This window comes from Symphalangus syndactylus, chromosome 9, assembly GCF_028878055.3.
Source record: "Symphalangus syndactylus isolate Jambi chromosome 9, NHGRI_mSymSyn1-v2.1_pri, whole genome shotgun sequence".
Classification (NCBI taxonomy): domain Eukaryota; kingdom Metazoa; phylum Chordata; class Mammalia; order Primates; family Hylobatidae; genus Symphalangus; species Symphalangus syndactylus.
In genome coordinates, this window is record NC_072431.2 from 134,188,829 (window position 1) to 134,204,232 (window position 15,404).

Consider the following 15,404-nt stretch of genomic DNA (forward strand, 5'->3'; position numbering starts at 1 on the left):
AAAATTGATGGATTTCTAGTTTCTTTCTTTCCCCTCCCTACCTCCTCTCCCTTCCTCTCCCCTTTCCTTTTTTTTTTGGAGACAGAGTCTCACTCTGTTGCCCAGGCTAGAGTGGAGTACAATGGCACAATTGTAGCTCACTGTAACCTCAATCTACTGAGCTCAAGTGATCCTCCTGCCTTGGCCTCCCAAAGTGCTGGGATTACAGACATGAACCACCGTGCCCAGCCTCTAATGTTTTGATTTCAGTTAAGGTCCTTAGCATGACTCCTCTCTTTCCTTCTAAACTAGTAATTTAGTTAGAAGGAAGTTGGGCTAACTTTAGTGTTGGCAATGGGTAGTAAATTGTGGATAGGTAGAGAAGTGGAAAGAGGGGAGAGATGACAGTGCATCTAGCTGCCTCTGAAAACTGTATCAGGGAAGAATTTTTTCCAGAAGAAAATACCAGGAAAGTAATGATGAGATGGGTATTTAGTCACTGCAAAGTTCTTAGAGTCTGGTCTGTGGATCAGTGTCACTCCATGAAAAAATTAATTTTAATTTGGGATAAAGCATCAGATATCTCTGATGCCTCAACTCATACCATGTCTGCCTCACCCCAGCTGTACTTGATGGTGGTAGTTCTGTGCAAGGTCTAACTCACTTCCTCCTGACAACCTCCTCAAGCATGTTCTATGTCTGTACCAGGGCTATCCCAATGCTGCAGGTTGGCCCCTCTCACCATTACTTCTTTTTTTTTTTTTTTTTTTAAGACGGAATCTCGCTCTGTCACCCAGGCTGGAGTGCAGTGGCGCGATCTCGGCTCACTGCAAGCTCCGCCTCCCAGGTTCACGCCATTCTCCTGCCTCAGGCTCTCCAAGTAGCTGGGACTACAGGCGCTCGCCACCACGCTTGGCTAATTTTTTAATATTTTTAGTAGAGACGGGGTTTCACCGTGGTCTCGATCTCCTGACCTCGTTTCCGCCCGCCTCGGCCTCCCAAAGTGCTGGGATTACAAGCGTGAGCCACCGCGCCCGGCCCCCTCTCACCATTACTTCTAATGACTCACTTATAGAAGTTCACTCAACCCCACACATTTAGTCTCTGCTGGATCAAAGGTCTGGCTTCCTATGGGGAATTCTAGCAGGGGATACTGTGCTTGTTCTACTGCATCTAAAGCTGTGCTACTGGCCTGGCCACCTTGAGCTCTTAATACAGGCAGACCAGTGGGCAAAGAAAAAAATTACCATATTGGTGGAGTAATCAATCTTGATTATCATGAAAATCTTGAACACCGCTACATAATGGAGACAAGGAAGAGTATGTCTGGAACTCAGGGGTCCACTGATTCACTGGTTCTTTTTACTTCCATATCCAGTGATAGTGAAAAGATATTTGCAACAACCCCAGTCTGTTAAGGGCATGCTGATCAAAAGCTCAGATCTCTTTGGGTCGTAAGTCTGGGTCACCCTAACAGGCAAAGAAACCATTCCATCTGGGGTGTTAGGTGAGGGAAATCTGGAATGTATGGTGGATGAGTGAGACAACAAATATCAACTGTGGCTTGGGATCAACAGCAGCAGCAGGAACTACAGCTTGTTCCACAAACTGATGTATATTAAATCTTCTGCAGAGATTGTGGCTGCCTCCCAGCTGGAAGGCTCAGTGGCAGAGCTGACTTAATGTAGGGCATGAGTGGATTTGAACAGTACAATTGGGGACTGTGCAGTCCTGCCTTATTTCCTCTCAGCCTCACCTTTCACTTCAGCCAGGTGGGGTAGAATTCTGGGTGGGCTTACACTCACTTCAAGGTCAGTAATTCACCTCAAATTGGATACTTTTCTTTCTGCCCTGAGACTTTTCTGATGCTATGGATGCTGGGGAAAGCTCACTCAGCCCACACGCATGTCTAGCCCAGCAGCAGAATGGAGTTCATATTCCTGTCAACCAATGGGCATGAAGCAGATGAACAAGTCCTTCCGCCTGAAATTCTTTGTTTGAGTAGACATCTTAGGAGGCTATCTACATGCTGGTCCTTGAATATTTGAGTTTCTGTTGCCCACACAACAACTTTGATAATATATTCTTATATTACCCTCTCTTAAACTCCTAAATCTCTTGCTTCTGCCCTCTGGGGTTGCCAATTAAATACCTGCATGCCACACAAGTCCTTATCATAGGCTCTGTCTTACCAGCTAAGACAAAGGGCAAAATGTGAAATACAATGACAATATAGTGAATTTTCTATAAAGCCAGATTGAATCAGTACTAGGGACTGTCCTTTATTCTGAGAGTATATCCCTTCTCAGTAGGGTAGATAAAATGATGGCTCTCCCCAAAGATGTCCATATTCTAATCCCTGGAACATGTGAATATGTCATCTTACATGGCAGAAGGAATTTTGAAGATGGACCTTGAGATGGGAAGATCACCCCGAATAACCGGGGGGGCGGTGGAGTACCTAATGCAATCCCAAGGGTCCTTAAGAGGTGGCAAAGAGAAGCAAGCTAGTTAGAGAAAGAGATGTGGCTGATCACGGTGGCTCACGCCTGTAATCCCAGCACTTTGAGAGGCCGAGGTGGGCAGATCACCTGAGGTCAGGAGTTTGAGACCAGCCTGGCCAACATGGTGAAACCCCATCTCTACTAAGAATACAAAAATTAGCCAGGCGTGGTGGCACGCGCCTGTAATCCCAGCTACTCAGGAGGCTGAAACAGGAGAATTGCTTGAACCCGGGAGGCGGAGGTTGCAGTGAGCCGGGATCATGCCACTGCATTCCAGCCTGGGCAGCAGAATAAGACTCCATCTCAAAAAAAAAAAAAAAAAGAGAGAGAGAGAGATGTGGTGACAGAAGCAGAAGGCTGAATGATAGGGTTGCTGCCTCTGAAGATAGAGGGAGGGGCCAGGAGGCAATGAATGCAGGTGGCCTCTAGCAGCTGGGAAGGACAGGAAAGTGGAATCTTCCCCTAGGGCCTCTGCAATCCTGCTGACACCTTGATTTGAGCCCAGTGAAACTCAAGTCTGGCTTTCTGCCCTCCATAAGTATCAGATAGTAAATCTGTGTTGCTTTAACTGTGAAGCTTGTGGTAATTTGATATAAGAGCATTAGAAAACATATGCACTCGGTGATGAAATTACCTGTCTCTTACAAAATGATTGTGATACTAGGTGTTAGTTGTCCTTACTGGGCAGATAAAAGTTGTTATTCTCCCAATATTGTTTGAAATTCTGCTGGTGTATGAAGTTCAATAGTATGGGATCCCTTCCAAAAATATCCAGCATAGTCAGTAAAGGCTCTGAAGAATTTTGTTAGAGACCAAATTTCTTGGAAAAACCCATAACCAGCTGACTGGCAGCAAATACAGCAAAGGAATATTCATCCTGCTGGCTCATGACACTGCGCATGAATCACAGTGATTAGCTATTGTACTAGATATTTTCTTTTTCCTCTGCAGATCTATTCTGTACACGTCAACACTGCTCTGAGCCCTGAGAAGTTGACTTTTATGGAATACAACAGTGGACCCTTGTATTCTCTGACTTCTAGCTGGGTTCAGCCAACGGAAGGCGCTAGCAGGAGATTGGAGGGTGGGAGGAGAATGAGGTTGGGGTATTCATTCATCCAGTTTCCACCCTTTGGAGTTGCTGCATGTGGCAGCTTCCCTATTCTGTAGCTACAGCTCCTGGGAAGTGGGGCTTTCCCTACAGCTCCCTTCTGATTCCAGTAACTTCTCCAACAGTGGTAATTGCTCTCCCAACATTGAAGCCCCAGTGTTCTGCACTATCCTTTGTAGTTTCTCCAAATGGTGATCACACCTTTGTAAATAGTCTCTTTATTACACTCTCCTCAAATCACTCAAGTATGCCATCTGTTTCATATCTGAACTGTAACTGATAGACCTAGGAAGTGGGCAGCTCTTACTTTGAAGGTCAATGCTGGCCGAAGTAAGTTCCCTCACGTGAGTATTCCAGAACACACAGCTGAAGTTTCTGCCAGGGCATAGCTTTAGGCGCAGAACACTGGTGACCTGGTAGAGGCCTTCAGGGGTCCTGGAGTGGCTGGTGTTGGCAGGAACGCTGACGTTTGGCCAGGATACTTCTGCCAGAGGATAACCTGTAGCCTGGCAGGTGAGCTCTACCTCATCTGTTTCTGGAACCTTTAGAATGTGAGTGTTTATTTTCCTGTAGGAAGCTGGATGATAGAGAAGAAAAAGAAATAAGACTTTATTTTCTGATTCCTGTAGAGCTTGGTACTTAATGCCATGTGAAATGAATAAAATTATCACTATTGATATTAAGTAATAATGGTTATCATTTGTAAACACATTCTATATCCCTGATATCATGCTATTTTCCATATATGTTGAATTATTTAATTCTTACAATGCAATAAATATGTCATTGTTGATATTCCCAATTTTTGTGGAGGGTTACTGAAGATAGAGAAGTTGAGTATTTTGTTCATAGTCATAGAGCTTATAACTGGTAGGACCAATATTTGAACATTGGAATTCTGATTCCAGACCTCAACAGTGGTCTAAGCTACCACAATTTGTGGCTTCTTTCTTATAGTGCTATAAATTATTTCGCAATTGGAGGCCAGAAAGAGGACGGAAAAATAAAAATCACTAGATTACCCGCTATCTCACTTTATTTGATACTTTTCCAAACATCTTCAGTGAAAAATTTACTTTTTACTTCCTCCTTTCCTCTGTTTTCTTTGAGATTAAGAAGAGAAAACAAATAAAGACCTAGATAATGTCTATACATAGTCAAGAGTTGGGTATATTTATTCTGCACTTCTCCCTAACGCATGCACATACATACACACAAACACACACAGTTCATGCACACACATGCTTCTTTGCAGTATATGCTGAGTGAATTAATCAGATATGCCTCCCTGCTCTCAAGAAAGCTGAGATGTAAGTATAGTCATTTTGGAAAATAGTACAGAGGTCCTCAAAAAACTAAAAATAGAATTACCACATGATCCAGCAGTCCTACTTCTGGGTATATATCCAAAGGAATTGAAATTAGTATGTTGAAGAGACATCTGTATTCCTTTGTTCATTTCAGCATGATTCACAATAACCAAGATGTGGAACCAACCTAAATGTCCATCAACAGAATGAATAAAGAAAATGTGGTATATATACACAATGGAATACTATACAGCCCTTAGAAAGAAGTAAAATCTGTCATTCATGACAACATGGATGGAACTGAAGGGTATTATGCTAAGTTAAATAAGCCAGGCACAAAAAGACAGATAATGTATGATCTCATTTATTTGTGAAGTCTAAAAAAGTAGATCCCATAGAAACAGAGTAGAAACGTGGTTATCAGAGGCTGGGGATGGGGAAGATGTTGCTCAGTCTCAGAGTAGGGGAAATGTTATAGTGATCTATTGCCGTGTGTGATGACCACAGTTAATAATAATGTATTCTGTATTCAAATTTGCGAAAAGCATGAATTTTTTACATTCTCTGTTTTGAGATTAAGAAGAAAAAAAAATAAAGACCACAAAAAAACAACTTGGTGATGTGATTGATATGTTAACTAGTTTGATTTATTCTTTCTTTTTTTTTTTTTTTTTTTTTATTATACTTTAGGGTTTTAGGGTACATGTGCACAATGTGCAGGTTTGTTACATATGTATCCATGTGCCATGTTGATTTCCTGCACCCATTAACTCGTCATTTAGCATTAGGTGTATCTCCTAATGCTGTCCCTCCCCCCTCCCCCCACCCCACAACAGTCCCCGGAGCGTGATGTTCCCCTTCCTGTGTCCATGAGTTTCTTCACAGAATTGGAAAAAACTACTTTAAAGTTCATATGGAACCAAAAAAGAGCCCGCATCGCCAAGTCAATCCTAAGCCAAAAGAACAAAGCTGGAGGCATCACGCTACCTGACTTTAAACTATACTACAAGGCTACAGTAACCAAAACAGCATGGTACTGGTACCACAACAGAGACATAGATCAATGGAACAGAACAGAGCCCTCAGAAATGATGCCGCATAGCTACAACTATCTGATCTTTGACAAACCTGACAAAAACAAGAAATGGGGAAAGGATTCCCTATTTAATAAATGGTGCTGGGAAAACTGGCTAGCCATATGTAGAAAGCTGAAACTGGATCCCTTCCTTACACCTTATACAAAAATTAATTCAAGATGGATTAAAGACTTAAATGTTAGACCTAAAACCATTAAAATCCTACAAGAAAACCTAGGCAATACCATTCAGGACGTAGGCGTGGGCAAGGACTTCATGTCTAAAACACCAAAAGCAATGGCAACAAAAGCCAAAATCGACAAATGGGATCTGATTAAACTAAAGAGCTTCTGCACAGCAAAAGAAACTATCATCAGAGTGAACAGGCAACCTACACAATGGGAGAAAATTTTTGCAACCTACTCATCTGACAAAGGGCTAATATCCAGAATCTACAATGAACTCAAACAAATTTACAAGAAAAAAACAAACAACCCCATCAAAAAGTGGGCGAAGGACATGAACAGACACTTCTCAAAAGAAGACATTTTTTTTTTTTTTTTTTGAGACAGAGTTTCACTCTTGTCACCCAGGCTGGAGTGCAACAGCATGATCTTGGCTCACTGCAACCTCCATCTCCCAGGTTCAAGCGATTCTCCTGCCTCAGCCTCCTGAGTAGCTGGGATTACAGGCACCTGCCACTGTGCCTGGCTAATTTTTTCTACTTTTAGTAGAGATGGGGTTTCACCATGTTGGTCAGGCTGGTTTCGAACTCCTGACCTCAGGTGATCCACCTCAGGTGGATCACCTCCCAAAATGCCTCAGCCTCCCAAAATGCTAGGATTACAGGCATGAGCCACTGTGCCCAGCTTGATTGACTGTTGCTATAATCTATACATAGATCAAAACATCATATTGTACCCCATAAATATATATTATTGCCAGTTAAAAATAAATTTTAACATTAAAACATTATAACCTTATAAAAACTTTAAAAATAAATAAAATAGGCATAATTTCCAAGAGACTAGAAGACACAAGAACAAACCTTCCAGTGGTCTTAGATAATAGCTAAAAATAAACAAATATCAATACCATATGCAGTTACCAGGCAGTGTGGAAAGTCACCTGTTGATTTTTGGTGAGAGGAAGAGAGAATGAGCACTGGCTTCCATTAGGTAGGAAATATTCTTTTAAGAAATTAAATTTCAATACAATTTTTGAAGTAAAGATAGTCTTGAAGTAAAGGCAGAGGTGTGATATAACTTCTTTCTCCCAAATTGTTGGAAGTATAAATAGGTACAAACTTTGTGAAAAGCAATTTCACATTAAAATAATGGTAACAATCATGTGAAAACCATCTGATATGTATGATTTACTTATTGTTTTCTATGTGTTGAGCTTTGTGCCACGTCCTTTTATATCCTATGGAAGAGAAGAAATGTTCGTGCCCTTCTTCACAATTTTGCACCTCTGTTCCCCTCCTGTGTTGTGGATCTCAATGTTAAGAGTTGACAATTTCATTCATTATAGCAAACAACACCCACTAGATCTGGGTTCACTAGAGAGCAGGGTCACTGCACAATGAAACATCCACCAGAACCTGTGTGCACTTTGGCTCTCCCTTGAAGTTCTTGTCTCCATGTGGTCAGCACACCCAGCTGGGCCTCCTGGTATGTCCCAAAAAGCTCTGACATCTTTCCCCTTAATGTATAAATATACATAATACATATAATACATTATGTCATTTAAATGATATGCAGACCCTATGAGGTAGGTAAAATTCATATTACTATTTTGTAGTGCATTCTTAATTGGAATCACCATAAGAGGATGTGTCTCTGTGTAATTGCAGATGTCTAGGGATGGTGCAACATAAGCAGGTGGAGGAATATGCTCTGGGGTTCTTAGGAGCACCCAGCACTAGTAGAAGATAAGGCAATTCAGGCACTGAAGCAGCCTGCTGAAGGACTTGACCTGTTAGACTCACCAGTCTCCTTGAAGCCAAAACTTTGGCCTATCTTTCGCAATCAAACAGTACCTGAAGTGTGCATTTCGAGTACTCACTTTATCTCTCATTTTATATTATTTATCTACACTTATTTTCCCTTGGTTCAATGTCTTTTGTAATCATTTTATATGATCATACTGTAGATTATTTCTGTAAGCTCTCAAGTCTTTTGGGGAATGAAGTAGAACAAGAACGGGAGCAGAGTACTGTGGGTGAGGGTCCAGCCCACTATTGCAGGTGGCTTGGACCAAGAAGCTGATCTTGGTGTCCTGGTTGAGAAGTGATTTCAGAAGTAGGGATGCCAGGAATCGGGGGCTTGGCTGAGGCTTTGACCTGGGATACATGAGGGAGCAAATAGGGAGACAGAGAGAGAGCTCTTCGGCTACAGGAATCAGCAAGGTTTGGGGAAGGGACAGGAGCCCACATCCTACATTTTTGCAGTATCGGAAATGTCTCCACAGCCTCTTTCTTATTTGGGAGGTGGCAGAAAAGGAATTGCTTCCCACAATGGGGAAGCTGGACTGAGAGTGATATTCTTAGGAAAAATGAGTAAATTTTAGAATTTAAGAGGTGGAAGTACTCCAAAAATTCAAGTCATCTGACTTATTGCTCAATGAAAACCACCTTCTACAGCAATTCTCCTAGATAATTGCTTTGATGATTGTTCCACATACACTTGAAAACAATGTGTGTTCTGCAGTTGCTGGGTGTATGTTCTATATATCATATGTCAATTAGGTCAAGATGGCTAACTGTGTTGTTCAGATTTTCTATTTTCTTAATTGTTTGTTCTCTCAGTTGTAATAGAGATTAGTTGAAATCTCAAATGTAATTGTGGATTTGACTAGTTCTCCTAAGTCTGCCAATTGTTGTTTAATATTTTGAAGCTATACTGTTAAATGGACACACATTTAGGATTGTTATGTGTTCCTTTAGAACTCACTCTTTTATCATTATGAAGTGTCCCTTGTTATCTTTAGTAATATTTATCTTCTGATATTAGTAAACTGCTAAATAACTTTTGCCTGAAAACATCTATGAATGGAAACTCCTACTTCCTCTAGAAGCAGTCTTTGCCACGATTACATAATAAGCAACTTCCATTGGAAAGGTTTTCTTCATGCCAAGCAAAATTGTGCTTCTTTGTAGCTTCTACCCATTGGTATTTGTCTAGTTTAGTAACACAACATATGGTAAGCACCACAGTTAAAAACATGAGTTCAGAATCTAAGCAGTTTGAGTAGGCTTTAGCCAGGGGCTAGTTATATGACCTCTTAAACCCTCGGTTTTCTTGTTTATGAAATGGATACAGCAATACTTATCCTTAACAAGGGTGTTAAATAATTAGTTAGGTGTCTAGAACATAGTAAACACTCAATTAGTGTTAGCTATTATTGCAGGTAACCCTTCTGGTATTTGAAGATAACTGGGAAGACTCCATCTAATCTTTTCAACCCTAAGTAAAACATGCCTACCTCCTTTAACTATATCTTATAAGACACAGTCTTCAGACCCATTTCCAGATAGTAGTCTTTGGGTATAGTTTAGTTTTGCCAAGTTCTTTAAAAAGGATACTGTTAACACAATGCATATTCTAGATATTATCTAAGCAGCACAAATATCTAGGGTTTTAATGTAAACTAAGGTCATAAGATCAGTTTTGCTAAATATATGATCTGCTGCTCAGTTAGGTTGGCCATATCCTTACAACCTGAATAACAGACCCCTTAGCGCTTGGAGATTGTCTCCAAGTTGACTCAAGACCATCAGCCAGCCTTCGTTGTCCCTGACTCAACAACTACTAGCTGTTCAGTCTGTTATAGGTCTAGTCAACTGTATTATTATCCCACCTTTTACCACCTGATACACAAGGTGTGTGCTTTGTGCGTCCCGGGTCTGTTTGCCTTCAGATCCATCTCTCACTTTTTCTTCTCTGCTCTGTGTTGCAGGAAGGCAGACTCTTGTGGCCTGTATAGCCTAGGCACGTGACAGCCAACAGGAAGCAGGACAGGAACACTAGAGGGTGGACGGGAGGGAGAAGGGAAGGTATTTCTCCCCTATGCTCTATACTTTTGTGGCCTCTCCAGCAGAAGATGCATCTCTTCCCTGGCTCCAGATACCAATGGACAGGCCCATTGGGTTCCAGTGTCTGTCAAGTGACTTTAATCCCTGGGCTCCATTAACCCTGCCTTCCCCCTTTTCACTATAGCCTAGTGGTAGGAGCAGCTTTCTGCTATTGCTAATTTCTGAATTGCTTCCCTGTTCTCTGGCTTCTCAGTCTCCCTCATTAAAAGAATTACTATTTTCTGCTTTAGATTTCCACAGGTTTAAATGGTTTCTGTTTCCCTGGTTTGTTCTGGCTGTCTGACAGATATGTTACAAGCAATGCTGTAATTTCTGAAATAAAGGTGAGCTGTATACATGGTAGTATCTGTTTTATAGTCATAATGACAGTAAATAAATGGAAAAATGTAGTTTTACATGCCTTGGTCTTAGAGGATCTATGCAAGTTTCTAGTAATCAGTTAAATCTTTTAGGACTGCTTTCAATTCATCTGTTAAATTGCCTGAAAAGGAATAGCAGGTTAAGGAGTTTGTAATTCCCAGGAGCTTTTCCCCCGCCGTTGAAATTCAGGACATTGTTTTCTTTGTTAAAATAATTTCTTTCTTTATTTTTAAAAAATGTATTATTTTACTCCTAGGCTTTCCGCTACTGCAGGCGGAGCTCAGGACGTTGTTTTCTTGACTCGGATTTTCTTACACCCTTCTGTTTCCCCAAGGGAAAAAAAGACACTGAGACTTGGCTCTTTTAGCAAATGCTTTCCTTGGGCCTTAGAGGCTTAAACGTACAGTTGTCTTTTCACTCCTGCCTTGCTTCTCTTTGACTGTTTCCTTCCTCTGCCCTTGGTCTTTTCCTTCTTAGGGTGAAGGCCCTTTTAATGGTGGTCATGCTGCCTCCTTCCTGTACTTGCTGAAGTTGAATTCTTGTCATTCTTGGGATTTTTTGTTGGTTGGAAGCGCTCCTTTTTTTTTTCTAATTTATTTTTTATTTCAATAAGTTTTTGGGGAACAGGTGGTGTTTGGTTACATGGATAAGTTTTGTTTTGTTTTGTAATTTTTGGAGACGGAGTCTCACTCTGTCACCCAGGCTGGATGGAGTGCATGGTGCGATCTCGGCTCACTCTCGGCTCACTACCACCTCCGCCTCCCGGGTTCAAGCAATTATCCTGTCTCAGCCTCCAGAGTAGCTGGGATTACAGGCGTGCGTCACTACGCCCAGCTAATTTTTGTATTATTAGTAGAGATGGGGTTTCACCATGTTGGCCAGGCTGGTCTCAAACTCCCGACCTCAGGTGATCTGCCCACCTCGGCCCCCCAAAGTGCTGGGATTACAGGCATGAGCCACTGCCCCTGGCCATGGATAAGTTCTTTCGTGGTAATTTCTGAGATTTTGGTGCGCCCATCACCCAAGCAGTATACACCTTACCGAATGTGGAGTGTTCTTTTTTTTTTTTTTTTTTTTTTTCAGATGGAGTCTGGTTCTGTCGCCCAGGCTGGAGTGCAGTGGTGCGATCTCTGCTCACTGCAAAATCCGCCTCCCGGGTTCACGCCATTCTCCTGCCTCAGCCTCCCGAGTAGCTGCAAATGCAGGCGCCTGCCACCACGCCTGGCTAATTTTTTGTATTTTTAGCAGAGATGGGGTTTCACCGTGTTAGCCAGGATGATCTTGATCTCCTGACCTCGTGATCCGCCCGCCTCAGCCTCCCAAAGTGCTGGGATTACAGGTGTGAGCCACCACGCCTGGCCCAAATGTGGAGTTTTTAATCTCTCACCCCCACCCATCCTTTCCCCCAAGTCCTGAAAGTCCATTGTATCATTCTTATGCCTTTGCATCCTCATAGCTTAGCTTGCACTTATGAGTGAGAGCATACAATGTTTGGTTTTCCATTCCTGAGTTACTTCACTTAGAATAATAGTCCCCAATTCCATCCAGGTTGCTGCAAATGCTATTATTTCATTCCTTTTCATAGCTAAGTAGTATTCCATGCTGTATATATATATCGTTCTTCACAAAAGTAGAAGAATATATATGTATATATAATATATTATATATAACATATATATAATATATTATATATATTATATAACATATTGTATATAATATATTATATATACATTATATAATATATTATATGGATATATGTATATATTATACATACATATATATATACATATATATGTATGTATAATATATATACCACATTTTCTTTATGCACTCACTGATTGATGGGCATTTGGGCTGGTTCCATATATTTGCAATTGCAAATTGTGCCACTATAAAAATGCATGTGCAAGTATCTTTTTTTGTATAATGACTTCTTTTCCTCTGGATAGATACCTAGTAGTGGGATTGCTGGATCAAATGGTAAATCTACTTTTAGTTTTTAAAGGAATCTCCACACTGTTTTCCATAGTGGTTGTACTAGTTTAGATTCTCACCAACAGTGTAAGAGTGTTTCTTATCACCACATCCATGCCAACATCTATTATGTTTTTATTATGGCCATTCCTGCAGGAGTAAGGTGGTATCGCAGTGTGGTTTTGATTTGCATTTCCCTGAGAATTAGTGATGTTGAGCATTTTTCCATATGCTTCTTGGTCATTTGTGTATCTCCTTTTGAGAATTATCTATTCATGTCCTTAGCCCGTTTTTTGATGGGATTTTTTTTTTTTTTTTTCTTGCTGATTTATTTGTATACCTTGTAGATTCTGGATATTAGTCCTTTGTCAGATGTATAGATTGTGAAGATTTTCTCCCACTCTGTGGGTTGTCTGTTAACTCTGCTGATTATTTCTTTTGCTGTGCAGAAGCTTTTTAGTTTAATTAAGTCCCTATTTATCTATTTATCTTTGTCTTTGTTGCATTTGCTTTTGGGCTCTTGGTCACGAAGTCTTTGCCTAAGCTAATGTCTAGAAGGGCTTTTTTGATGTTATCTTCTAGAATCTTTATGGTTTCAGGTCTTAGATTTAAGTCTTTGATCCATCTTGAGTTGATTTTTTATAAGGTAAGATATGAGGATCCAGTTTATTCTTCTGCATGTGGCTAGCCAATTATCCCAGCACCGTTTGTTGAATAGGGTGTACTTTCCCCACCGTATGTTTTTGTTTGCTTTGTCAAAGATCAGTTGGCTATAAGTATTTGGCTTTATTTCTAGGTTCTCCATTTTGTTCCATTGGTCTGTGTGCCTATTTTTATACTAGTATTATGCTGTTTTGGTGACTATGGTGTTATAGTATGGTTTGAAGTTAGGCAATGTGAGGCCTCCAGGTTTGTTCTTTTTGCTTAGTCTTTCTTGATTTGGCTATGTGGGCTCTCTTTTGGTTCCATATGAAGTTTAGGATTGCTTTTTCTACTTTTGTGAAGAACGATGGTAGTATTTTATGGAGATTGCATTGACTTTGTAGGTTGCTTTTACCAGTATGGTCATTTTCACAATACTGATTGTACCTATTCATGAACATGGGATGTGTTTCCATTTGTTTGTGTCATCTATGATTTCTTTCAGTAGTGATTTGTAGTTTTCCTTGTAGAGGTCTTTCATGTCCTTGGTTAGGTATATTCCTAAGTATTTTATTTTAGTTTTGCAGCTATTGGTTGATGTTGGTGTACAGCAGAGCTACTGATTTGTGTACATTAATTTTGTATCCTGAAACTTTGCTGAATTTGTTTACCAGTTCTAGGAGCTTTCAAGATGAATCCTTAGGGTTTTCTAAGTATATGATCATATCATCAGCAAACAGCAACAGTTTGACTTCCTCTTTACCAATTTGGATGCCCTTTATTTCTTTCTCTTTGAGTGCTCTGGCCAGGACTTCCAGCACTATGCTGAATAAAAGTGGTGAAAGTGGGTATTCTTGTCTTGTTCCAATTCTCAGGGAGAATGCTTTCAACTTTTCCCCATTCATTATAATGTTGACTGTGGGTTTATCGTAGATAGCTTTTATTACCTTAAGATATGTTCCTTCTGTGCTAATTTTGCTGAGGGTTTTAATCATAAAAGATGCTAGATTTTGTCAAATGGTTTTTCCGAATCTATTGAGATGATCATGTGATTTTTGTTTTTAATTCTGTTTGTGTGGTGTATCACATTTATTAACTTGTGGATGTTAAACCATCCCTGCATCCCTGGTGTAAAACCCACTTGATCATGGTGGATTATCTTTTTGATATGCTGTTGGATTTGGTTAGCTAGTATTTCGTTGAGGATTTTTGCATCTATATTCATCAGAGATACTGGCCTGTAGTTTTCTTTTTTTGTTATGTCCTTCCCTGGTTTTCGTATTAGGGTGCTACTGGCTTCGTAGAATGATTTAGGGAGGATTCCCTCTTTCTCTATCCTGTGGAATAGTGTCAGTAGAATTGGTACCAATTCTTCTTTGAATGTCTGATAGAATTCAGCTGTGAATCTGTCTGGTCCTGGACTTTTTTTTGTTGACAATTTTAAAAGTTACCATTCAATCTCGCTGCTTGTTATTGATCTGTTTATAGTTCCTATATCTTCCTGGTTTAATCTAGAAGGGTTGTATATTTCCAGGAATGTATCCATCTCCTCTAGCTTTTCTAATTTGAATGTGTAAAGATGTTCTGAGTGGCCTTGAATAATCTTTTGTATTTCTGTGATATGAGTAGTAATATCTCCATTTCATTTCTAATTGAGATTATTTGAATCTTCTCTCTTCTTTTCTTGGTTATCAATTTTATTTATCTTTTCAAATAACCAGATTTTTGTTTCATTTCTCTTTTGTATTTTTTTGTTTCAATTTCATTTAGTTCTGCCCTGATCTTTGTAATGTCTTTTCTTCTGCTGGGTTTGGGTTTGGATTGTTCTTGTTTCTCCAGCTCCAAGAGGTGTGACCTTAGATTGCCTATTTGTGCTCTTTCAGACTTTTTGATGTAGGTATTTAATGCTATGAATGTTTCTCTTAGCACTGCTTTTGCTGTATCCCAGAGTTTTGATAGGTTGTGTCACTATTATCGTTCAGTTCAAAGAGTTTTTAAATTTCTATCTTGATTTCATTGTTCACCCAATGATCATTCATTATTTAACTTCCGTGTAATTGCATGATACTGAAGGTTGCTTTTGGAGTTGATATCCAGTTTTACTCTACTGTGATCTAAGAGAGTACTTGATAAATTTTGATTTTCTTAAATTTACTGAGGCTTGTTTTGTGGCCTACTATATAGTCTATCTTGGAGAATGTTCCATATGCTGATGAATAGAATGTATATTCTGCAATTGTTGGGTAGAATGTTCTGTAAATATCTGTTAAGTCTATTTGTGGTAGGGCATAGTTTAAATTCATTGTTTCTGGTTTGAAGTACTTCTGTCAGCTTCAGCCCATTCCTGGTGTT

At 40.0% G+C, this 15,404-nt stretch overlaps 1 protein-coding gene and 1 long non-coding RNA gene across 5 annotated transcripts in view; one reads left to right on the forward strand and one right to left on the reverse strand.

Moving 5' to 3' along the window:
• The window catches only part of LOC129490424 (uncharacterized), a 209,176-nt gene that overhangs the window by 90,782 nt on the left and 102,990 nt on the right, over positions 1–15,404 (forward strand). The window lies entirely within an intron of this gene.
• PDCD1LG2 (programmed cell death 1 ligand 2) overlaps positions 1–15,404 on the reverse strand; it is a 64,181-nt gene that overhangs the window by 18,065 nt on the left and 30,712 nt on the right. For all 3 annotated transcript variants that reach the window (XM_055294312.2, XM_063609202.1, XM_063609203.1), the window contains exon 4: positions 3,902–4,171. In XM_055294312.2, the coding sequence (XP_055150287.1) occupies positions 3,902–4,171 (270 nt within the window). The remainder of the gene's footprint in view (positions 1–3,901; positions 4,172–15,404) is intronic.